The following is a 10,998-nucleotide window of genomic DNA, read 5'->3' on the forward strand; positions in this document are numbered from 1 at the left end:
CGTCAGGGGGCGGCGGGACGGAATGGAGGAGGCTTGCGCCGCAGGCTTGTGATGGCGGACGATCCAACCAAGTAACGGGGACAAGCCCCAAGCCCACGCATGCCGGCGGCGAGCAAGACGATGACATTCAAACCGTCGAGTGGCCGGCGAATTGACTTTTAAGCCCTTGCGGGCGGGATGTGAGACTTGAAACTCTTTCTCATGCTTGTGTGAGAAAATGGCCGAGGGTACATGCGCCCGCCTCCCTGTGTTGCTCTGATGATAGATTCCTCTCCAGGTGCTGGTTGTAATCATGATTCTCCCGGCTAATTCTCCAAAGATGTTCGAGGGAGAAGATGGATGATAAGCTTTGTGGCCCTTGCAGCCGGGGAGAGAAGGCCAGGGGCGAATTTGATCCAGGGATGGTGCGAAAAGGGGGTACCTGTAGCAGCATCTATCCGCGGCATATTCCCCAGTCTGGTAAATGATGGTTATCCACTGCAAGACAGAATTTTTGGTCTTGGTCTTGTTCTTGGCTTTGCGGGCACGGCTACTCTAGAACTCCGAGATCCCTTGTGTAATCGAAGCATCAGCCAAGACTCACATTGGAAGCACATGATGGGCGAGAAGAGATACTGTAACCCTGGCCAGGATGTCACCGGCTTTCTTCACTTCCCGAGGCGCGTAGGGAATAGATACCGATAAAGTATCAGGGGAAATAAGGATTCGGTTCCCAGATGAAAAGGCAAGGGATAGAAAAAGGAGGACATTTGGTTTCTTTTTTGGTCTGCGGGAGTCAATAAAGAGGAGAACAAGGACGATACCCGCTCGGAGGTTCCGGAGGCCCCGGAGGGCAGTCGGTCGAGTGTGTTGCTTCGTATCGGACTGTCTCCATCAAAAGGTCAATGGTGTCCATGCATGTGTGTGAATCCCATGCCCGGCACGTCCAACTCTCGGTGTACCACAGAGCAGGTCCTTGAAGGCCTGGACTCACGCTGCCATTGAACAACGCAATCTTTTGTGTTAGCATCTTGGCCATTTCTTGGACACAAGTGCCCTCTAATAGTAAAGCTTGCACTAGCAGGCCGCACAACCGTGGCCTAGATGCAGAGACAAGACTGAGACTGAGCGAGGTTTAGCCTTTGTGTCATGGAAGGATCATGACGTTTTGGTGCCAGAAGTGAGGTGAAACGAGGTCTGTTCAGGATCGGTCACGGCTGTATGGCAATGCTTGCCGACGCGTGGACCGTCGCGGCGCGGATATGGACGAAACAAGACGGATGGAAGCAAATTGGTCCTGGCCAGGGGCGTCGTTGAAAGAGTGGTGCATTAATCGCCTCAGTCGCCAGGTGTTAGTGTGTACTTTCGGTGTCCTCCCGCCCAAGGTGATAATGGGTGATGACGTTGCCAGCTAGCAAGTGTCTTGCTAACACCTCTGCGGATTACCTCCGGGGACGACCTCCCGCCATCCTTGCTAGCCTGAGCAGAAAGCGGACCTCCCCAGCAGCATCAACAGCTGAAATGGGGAGCAAATCTCGCCTGGGTGGGAGGACACGATGGAGATCGGAGTCAAGGAGAGCTGGGCTTGAGTTTGTGCCTGATCTGGAAGATGCCGGCCCGGGACCATACGATATCGAGCTTGAAGTTGATGAGAGAATTCTCGACCGCAGGTGAAAGTCGATGGGAAACAATTGTATCCCCTGCGAGATCAGGTTGCTCAAAGCCAGCCACATTCCGCTAGGGGGAGAGATAGCTGCTACCACACCAGCAGGACGGCGGGCGTGGCTGCAACGGTTGGAGAGACCTGATTAACCCCACTCGTTGTCAAAAGGTCAGGCAAGTATTGATACGCATTGGCAGATGCGAGCGATGTTGATTGTTTTGTTGTAATCATGGTTGCTGTTGGCCGAGCAGTGTTGCAATCGCGTTGTCACCCATCCATTCATTGCTGCATCAAGCGTCGCTTGCTTGCCTGCGGTGCGTGGCCCGCCTGTGCCCAGCGCCAGACAGAGCAAGGTTTGAGAAGCGGTCACCTCCAGGCAAAACTCAATGGATCGATGGATGGATGAGTGAATCTGGTGGTGAGTGACTCGAGCGGCCATCCATTGACAATGGGGCCGTGGGTGGCTTGTCTTTGATCCATTTAGCGGAAATGAGTGGATGGCATGGAGCTGGAGCAGTGTCCCCGAAGAACAAGCCGCATTTCTCGCACCTGGCCTTGCCCCCCGTCACACCCGTTCGCACCTCGCGCTGGCCTCCTGCTGCAATGGATCCATCCCGCCGTCCAATGGACCCGTCCATCGCCCTGGACGGACCGCCCTGAACAGGTACTGGCTCCTTTTTGGCGTGTCTGAGTGCCCCTGGGCCCCATGGCTCTAAACTGGCCTGTTGGTGCCCTGCTTTGACATTTCAGTGGGTGGATGGGATGGGGCCACCCCTGCTATCCCGGCCTATCCCTCCCCATTTCTTCCATGCAGGCGACGCCAGGTTCCCACCATGTGGGAAGCTCGCTCTCATCTTGCAGTGGTCGTCCATCTCTCATCTCGTCCAATCTCTCTTCTCCTCCTCCTTCTTTCTCCTGTTGTCGAACTCTTCCTTCCCTCTCTCTTGTCGTCGTCTCGTCTCGTCCACTTTTTCTCTTCACGCCGCTCGTTTTCGTCAGGCCTTTTGCGACTTCCCGTCTCAAGAATCGCCCGACTTTATCTAAACTACCTACCTAATTCTGAGGAGGAATTCTTCTGCTGATCCCCAGCATCCCGTCCATCCCAGTCGTTCACCGAGAAACCACCCAAGAATACTAAAGGAAACACATACAACAAGAAAGAAAATCAAGGAAATACAGGATCTAGTCCCGTTACAAATTAGGTACGTACAAGCAATCCATCATCGCTTGGCCGACCCGACTGCGCTGCACGCCGAGGCGCGTAGTATGCGTATGCGTTTTATCAGTGCTTTGACACCTGGGGCGTCTCGTCTCGCCTTTGGTTTTCCTTCCCCTTCGCCTGCCCCAAACAAAACTTCATCTTTCTTCCTCCCACACCTCGTCGTCACTGTCCTTCGCTTGGCCATTTCTTCCTTCCGCATTGGCTTGCTCACGTCTTGCCTCCCTCCCCCATCCTTCACTTCGTCTTCTCACACGTCTTGCGCATAGGTTGGTTGTCCTCGAATCTATCCATATCCTCACTCCCCCAAAAGGGGGACATCGCCACCCTACCGAAGCACCCTCAACACTCAAGATATTCGCCGTGTCTACCAGCGCGATCATCTTTTACGCCCGATCTACTCCGAGGCCGCTGCAGATGATTTAGACGTCACGGACTCAACCCACGATCCATCCACGTTCACACTATATTTCCGCTGCCAGCGTTTTCGATCTATCTCGAACTCTGATACTAATTTGTGCTTCCTTCTAGGCCATCATGCATTCTATGAAGCTCCTCTCCGCCATTGCGGCTCTTGGTGTCACCGCCGTCTCTGGTATGCCGTCTTATAATTCGCAGTCGGCACGTGTACTAATATTGCCCAACAACAGGCGCTGCTACCTGCACCAAGGATGTCAAGGTCACCGAGCCTACTCCCGCGATCGACTGCAAGGTCATTGATGCCAACCTTATCATCGACAAGTCCGTTGCCGGCGAGGTCGTCATTACCGGCCCCGAGGAGATTACTGGCGACTTCATTGCCAACGATGCCTCCAAGATCATCTCCCTGTCGAGCAGTTCCATTACCACCATCGGTGGCAAGCTTTCCCTCGAGGGACTCGAGGCTCTCCAGACTCTTCAGATGGACGCTCTGACCGACGTCGGCTCGCTCAGCTTCATCACTCTCCCCCGTCTCGGCACGCTGGTTTTCGGTACCAAGGGCGTTACTAAGATCAGCGCCATCCGAATCAGCGACACCTACCTCAGCGATCTGAGCGGTCTCAGTGTCGCCTCCGTCGATAGCTTCCAGATTGACAACAACAGGAAGATCACCGCCTTCAACTCGGATCTTGTCAATGTTACCAAGGAGCTCCTTATCTTTGACAACGGCAACAACATGGACATCACCATGAACAAGCTCGAGCTCGCTGCCGAGGTCCAGATCTCCAACGCCAAGAACTTCGAGGTTCCCGCCCTTGAGCGCGTTACCAAGAGTCTTAAGTTCACTAGCAACCCTGAGCTGAAGTCTCTGACCTTCCCCAACCTCACCAAGGTCTCCGAGACGATCTCTTTTGTCGACATGAACAAGCTCACCAACATCTCCTTCCCTGTCCTCGAGACCATTGGTGGAGGTCTTGCCATTGAGAACAACACCAAGCTCCTGGCCATTGACGACCTCCCCAAGCTCAAGACTGTTTATGGCGGTATCAGCCTCCGTGGTAACTTTGAGAAGTAAGATTATGTTCTAGGCTCGCTTGTTTTGTATTTGCTGACATGAAATCTTTAGGGTCGAGCTCCCCAAGCTTGATACCGTCAGCGGCACTGTTGTTGTCACCTCCACCACCGATATCAAGGAGTTCTGCCAGTTCTTCAAGGATCTCAAGGATGACGGCAAGATCGAGGGCAAGGAGGACTGCACCTGGAACAACCCCGAGGCTAACAAGGGCGGCGAAGGTGGCGAGAGCGACACCAAGTCCGGCTCCAGCTCTGATAGCAAGGATGAGGAGGATGCTGCTGGTATCCTCAACGTTAACATGGCCTCTCTGGCCGTTGTTGGTCTTTTCGCTGTCGCTCAGGTGCTGTAAGGAGGAGATAGACGAGGCAAAATGGTTCGGTTTTTGGCGTCGTCCCCTGTTCTCATGTTCTTGTTTTTTCTCCAACATATTGTGTTTTGTCATCCTTCGTGAGGCACAAGATGTCTTTCGCGGGGGCAGCAAGTGCGTGCAAAGGATAACCCGTTAGAGCTTAATAATCGACTGTACTTGGACTGAACCTCCTCAATTCGTGTGCGTGCTATCTTTTACTCCCTGGAACCAACTCAGCCATGTTACTATGTGATATCTCGAAGCTTGCTTCTATCCGTACTCTCTAAGCGCAATCTCTTTCTGAATTGGGCCTTGTGAATCAAACAAGACAGACAGCCAGACTTGCGAAGTCCGTTATAAGTGGTAAGGAAGATGTTAGTCTCTGTTTGGCTCTGAGCACTCTGCACCTCTGCAGACCTACCTATGCAAGGAGGTAGTTCGACTATCCACCAACACTAGCAGATAGGCCAATGATTATCTGAACGCAGTCCTAGCACATGGCCCATTATCTCACATCATTGTTGATTCGCTCATTTCAAGACGAAAAAAGTCTTTGGGTATCATATTATGCACGCCACTGTTGAACCAAGTCCAAAACACAACTCTATCCCAACGCCCATTTAGCAAAACCATCCAGACCAAGTTCCATGCGTCATGTCTACTCGTACAACCCCTTCTCGAACCTTTCGGTGCTGAAGAATTTGGGGACAATGGCATTACCGTTAAATACGCGCCCATCTAATTCATTCACAGCCTGTAACATGTTAGCTGATTGGTGGTGAGTGATTTGAGGAATTGTCGAATTACCCTCAGAGCAGAAACCTGGTTCGTAAACTTGATAAACACCTTCTTGCTGCCCTGGTCGATATATAGCCTCTCAACACGTCCGTACTGTGTGTCATGTTAGCTTCAATGCTATCTTTAGACTGGTGATAATGTTGGGTACCTTTTCTCCACACTCTTCTCCAATCTCTTGTCCCAGGCCTTCAGCAATCTCTTCTTCGAGATTGGTCATATTCTCGAGCATGTTGTGCAACACAATCACGTCGCTCATGAGACCAAACTTGCCCGTATCCTCTACCTTGCGCTTGCCGCCAATGATCTTGCCCTTACCACCAGGTTCCGCCCAACCACCACCATCGGCGTCGGCTTTCTTTCGCCGCTTCTCGACTTGAACACGGAGAGGATTGATGATACCCGATTCATCGGCGCCAAGGCCGGTGCCCTTTGTCCAGCCATACTTGCTCATGAGGCGATGAGCAAAACCCGCTTGTCCTGGTCGGCTTGATCGGGGTGGAGGCTCGCGTTCGAGATCACCAACCGTAGAACCGCCGCCGAGGGCTGGAGGTGGAGAGTATGCGTCGTCTTCACCTTCACCTTCATCCTTGGGTGCTTCAGGCTGTGTGTATCGTACGGGGGCGCGAGATATGGTAGCCGAGTTGGAGGCCGGAGGGGGTGATGGTGGAGGAGGAGCTGGTTGAGAAGTCTGTCCTTGAGACATGGCTAACCGGCGCGCAAAGGCGTCGTCTCCTGTCGCATCGTCTGGCGGAGGAGCTGGGGGAGATCGCGGGGGAGGAGGAACAGCGGCGTAAGATGCAGGCGGTGCGAATTGAGCTGTAGTTGGGTTAGGAAGGGGCATAGTAGATCTGCTGTTTTGGTCGAACTTACTAGACGCGACATGTCTCGCATCCTCTTCATCGTCAGAAATGTCGCTCTCGTCGCGCTTCCTCCGATGTCTGTAAAGTAGAGCTTTCCATTCTCTGACCTCTATCACCTTTTCGTCGCTGTGCAAGTACTCTTCCACATTTGTCGGTCGCGTAGGGTCGTAAATGTCGTCCCAATTAGTTTCGATCTCAGCCTGCTGTTGCCTCTTCTTCTTCTTTTTGCGCCCTCCGCGCTGGCGCTTCTCACCTGCTCCATATAGCCACTCATCTTCTTCTGTCGCTGCCCAGTCTGCAAGAGTGCTTTTTGGTTGCGCAGGGGCTGGAGGGGCGGAAGGGGCTGTCGTTTTAGGGGCTGCAGGTTTGGGGAACGCAGTCTTTGGTTTCGCTTGCTTCACTTGCGGCCGACGAATGGGCTGGAAGCGGAGGGCTGGATCGATAGCCTTTTTAACAATATTTTCGGAAGAATTGTTATCTGATTGGTTGTAACGAACGGGCGCCGATGAGATGGTAGTTGAGGCGGAAGATGCGTCTTGAGGGTCGAGGAGGTTTTCGTAAAGCGACAGCCCTCCACGAGGTGGCGGCGGCGGAGGAGGAGCTGCCATGATGTTGAGGCTGGAGACGATGTGCCCCTTTAAAAGACAATAGATATCTTGTACGTAAAACACGACTTTCGCCGAAGGCCTTTGGCAGCGCACAAGTTTACCGGGATGCCGCACCTATACTGTAAGTAGTTGGTGAGAATGAAGGAAGTTGACCGGGAAGCTATTCATTGTCGCGCAGTTGCGCGTGCCTGGTCAAGCTGTGGCTGAAAAGACTAATGCGCCACATAAGGCGGAAGCTTACCGCAAGCTGCACCTGCAGCTTGCGCAGGCACAACTGGGGCTGCTGGAGGCTGGAACTGCCCCTCCATCCCGCCTGAGAATTGGACCCCGCCAACCTGACCTCACGGAACCTTAGGTGACTGTAGCTTCCACTGCGCAGACGGTGACTGACCGGCCTGAGATTCTTTGTTGTTTACACCCGATTTCAGCCTTCAAGGTTGATTCTTCTTTTTTCATCCCCCTTCCTTCTTCAGCTCTATACGCGTCGGCTTTCTTCATAACAAGTAGCCATCGCAATCCCTCAATTCACCATCGTGACAAAATTTCTCTACTGTCCAGTCCTAGCGCCAGCCTAGACTGCCGCCTGAGAAAATCGTCACCGTTCCAGGTTCCTATCACCGCTCGCCCCCCACTATTCCGACCTTCCTCCTCCATCTCGCGATCGAACAAACACATTCAGCTTGCCTACCGCCCGCCATGGCTGATCTCGCAAGCCGTATCACGAACCCCAACGAAGCGGCCACAGATGCGCCTGCCGAGGCCGCCGACGAGGCTGGCCAGACCGATGGCACCGTCGAGCAACTCGGTGGCTCTGGCCTCCAGGAGCCTGAATGGGACGTTGAGGTCTCCTTGAGCGAGCTTCAGGACAATGAGGCTACGCCTTTTCACTCTGCCACCACTTGGCAGGATCTCGGACTGTTCGTCGCTACAAACTCCGTCATGCAACCACCGCTAACACCTTCATTCCCAGCCCCGAGGACATTCTCAAGGGCCTCCTCTCCCTGAACTTCCTGAAGCCTTCCAAGGTCCAGGGCAAGTCCCTACCTCTGATGCTCAGCAACCCCCCACGAAACATGCTGGCACAGTCCCAGTCTGGTACCGGCAAGACGGCTGCTTTCGTCACTGCGATATTGTCGCGCGTCGACTTCAGCAGGCCTGAGCAGCCCCAGGCCCTTGCTCTTGCGCCCAGTCGTGAGCTCGCCCGTCAGATCGAGGGTGTCATCAATGCGATCGGCCGTTTCATCCAGAACCTCAAGGTTGCTGCCGCCATTCCTGGAGCCCTACCCCGTGGCGAACCAGTCCGAGCTAGTGTCATCGTTGGAACCCCGGGTACAGTCATGGACATCATCCGGCGCAGACAGCTGGATGTCTCTCAGCTTCGGGTTCTTGTGCTGGACGAGGCCGACAACATGCTGGATCAGCAGGGACTTGGCGATCAGTGCTTGAGAGTCAAGAAGTAAGCTTTATTTTGATATGCCGCTGGTTACACGAGTACTGACGAGATGTGTAGCATGCTGCCCAAGGACATCCAGGTCCTCCTCTTTTCCGCCACATTCCCCGAGAATGTCATGAAATATGCCGGCAAGTTTGCGCCCAACGCTCACAGCCTCAAGCTGCAGCGTAGCGAGCTCACTGTCAAGGGCATCTCTCAGATGTTCATTGACTGCCCCGATAATGACATCAAATACGATATTCTCTGCAAGCTTTACGGCCTGATGACCATCGGCCAGTCCGTCATTTTCGTCAAGGTGAGTAGCAATCGTATTGTCACTTTCCGCAATCGTTAACACGGTCATAGACTCGAGAGAGCGCCAACGAGATTCAGCGACGTATGACCGCGGATGGTCACAAGGTCTCTGCCCTTCACGCCGCTTTCGATGGTTCTGAGCGAGACGAGCTTCTGGCCAAGTTCCGCCAGGGAGAGAACAAGGTTCTCATCACCACCAATGTCTTGGCCCGTGGTATCGACGTTTCCAGTGTCTCCATGGTCATCAACTACGATATCCCCATGAAGGGACGAGGCGATAGCGAGCCTGATGCTGAGACCTACCTGCACCGTATCGGTCGAACTGGTCGATTTGGACGTGTCGGTGTCAGTATTAGCTTCGTCTACGACAAGAAGAGTTTCGATGCGTTGAGCCAGATCGCTGCCAACTATGGCATCGACCTGGTCAAGCTGGACACGGACGACTGGGATGAGGCCGAGGATCGAGTCAAGGAAGTTATCAAGAAGAACAGAGCACAGGCTTCCTACGCACCCAGCGCGACTGAGCCCAAGGCGGCTCCCGCGGCTAGCTAGGAGCCTGCGCCTGCCTGGGAGTGGCCCGCGTTGGGGGTTCGCTACAAAATGGGATACAATGGAATGAATCCCGACGTCAAGGTTCATAACGGCTGAACCACGATGGAAGGGTTCGAAACGAGACGAGCCGGGGCGAAACGATTCGCAATGGGATGTAACAAGCAACCATCTACCTTTCTTGGGCTGCTAGCAGCGAACTACGGGGAGTGAAAATGTCCCTGATGACGATGGAGGACGGGTGGATGAGGATGGACTTAGCTACCCTGTGTCTGTAACATTGCAGGTACATGACGAGATACCAAAGAGAAAAGCTGACATTTGCCCAACCCAGTATCGAACCCAATATGACCCATCACGGGTATATTACTGATTGATCCGTGCCGTGATGGTTTAGCTACGTATTCTTGGGTTGAGCTGTGAGGACCTCATTCCAAGGTGACTTGGGCATGAAGCGCCGGACGATTCTGTGCTGGCTCGATGAAGCAACCGCAAAGGTGATACAATCAATGCCCAGGAGCTCTCCAGCTGGGAAGACCCTCGCCAGATGACGTGGAGTGCATCAGATATCACTCCCACCAGTCTGGAAGCAGGTGTCTCGCAGGTGGGATGTTGTGGGACTTGAGGCCCGCGTTGTTCATGCGCAATTGGTAATATCTCACAGTTCTTAGACGCCGACTGATTGGCAGCCATGTCTTGGGAGATATACCTAAAACGATAAAGCGGAGGAGAGCATCAGAAGCTTGTATATGTACCTAGGTGAGTGGGCGGGGAGTGAGGAGTGAACGGGGCTTTAAAGCTGCTGTTTCTGATCATGCATCACGACTGAAGTTGGTGAATGGTGATGCTGGCGCTAGTACCTGCACTGGGCAGACTCCCTGCCTAAGAAGTTAGGTACCTGTTAGGTAGGTACTAACACGGATCCTAAGTTGGTGCAGTTGTTGAATCAAATTGAACAATGGAAAGAGTGGCTTTCCACTCTCACGTGCTGGCGCTTGTCGAGGGAGGCTCTTTGTCCATCATTTCACAATCCGTTCTAGAAAGGAGAACCTCAACGATTCACAACCTCCACTTTCGGGGGGTCCAACTCACCGCCATGATGTAGCCGCCATGATGGCGCCCAAGAAATCGCTACCAGCGACAGAGCTTCTTTCGTGTCACAAAGCACGGGTTGCGACTTGCGGTGGATGCTGTGGAGGCTAGGCACGGCTTTTGGGATCAGCGGCCCCCAGGAATGGATACGCGATGTCTCGATCAAGCCAGAGTTACTGGAAGCAAAAAGGACCGGCGCCCACGACAGTGGGTCGGCTGTTCGAGTATCCAGAACGACCATTGACTTTGTCAAAGTGACGACAGCAGCATGTCTGCATTGCTACTAAGTTCAGCACAGTTCATATTGCGTACAGCGCTCCCAACCTCGGCGCCAGCCTTCCTTGCTTCCTTGACAGCGAAGACCGGCGAAGCGGACGAAATGATGCTATCGTACCCGACCAACCTCCGGGTTTTCTTGTTCCCAGCCATACATAATACACCAGCCTCAGCGCGGGATGAGCACCATCCTCCAACCGGACGGGTTGTAGCCAGGACATGTCTGAGAGAGAACATTGACAATGATGGGCCCAAATCACCCCACCGAGAGAAATGGCAAGACGAGTCGGCCCAATCCCCGAGGCCATCCGATATCGAGATGCATGATGGGTCAACCAGAGGACGCCTTAGAGGCGAGCCACG

At 53.6% G+C, this 10,998-nt stretch overlaps 3 protein-coding genes across 3 annotated transcripts; 2 read left to right on the plus strand and 1 right to left on the minus strand.

Annotated features, from left to right (window-relative positions):
* Positions 1 to 3,398: 3,398 nt before the first annotated feature.
* On the plus strand, positions 3,399 to 4,705 carry MRS44_007931 (uncharacterized protein; the record flags this gene model as incomplete). Its single annotated transcript, XM_046269174.2, has 3 exons — positions 3,399 to 3,456; positions 3,512 to 4,352; positions 4,408 to 4,705. The coding sequence occupies 3 exons, from the start codon at positions 3,399 to 3,401 to the stop codon at positions 4,703 to 4,705; spliced, it is 1,197 nt and encodes a 398-aa protein (XP_046134054.1).
* A 658-nt stretch (positions 4,706 to 5,363) lies between these two features.
* On the minus strand, positions 5,364 to 6,971 carry MRS44_007932 (uncharacterized protein; the record flags this gene model as incomplete). The annotated part of the gene is made up of 4 exons (XM_046275944.2): positions 5,364 to 5,459; positions 5,513 to 5,596; positions 5,652 to 6,319; positions 6,374 to 6,971. 4 exons carry the CDS (start codon positions 6,969 to 6,971, stop codon positions 5,364 to 5,366), a joined length of 1,446 nt encoding a protein of 481 aa, XP_046134053.2.
* Positions 6,972 to 7,667: 696 nt separating this feature from the next.
* Positions 7,668 to 9,270, plus strand: MRS44_007933 (uncharacterized protein; the record flags this gene model as incomplete). The annotated part of the gene is made up of 4 exons (XM_046269173.2): positions 7,668 to 7,888; positions 7,942 to 8,427; positions 8,482 to 8,719; positions 8,770 to 9,270. 4 exons carry the CDS (start codon positions 7,668 to 7,670, stop codon positions 9,268 to 9,270), a joined length of 1,446 nt encoding a protein of 481 aa, XP_046134052.2.
* Between the last annotated feature and the right edge of the window lie 1,728 nt (positions 9,271 to 10,998).

This window comes from Fusarium solani, assembly GCF_023522795.1.
Source record: "Fusarium solani strain SB1 chromosome Unknown bctg00000004, whole genome shotgun sequence".
Lineage (NCBI taxonomy): Eukaryota > Fungi > Ascomycota > Sordariomycetes > Hypocreales > Nectriaceae > Fusarium > Fusarium solani.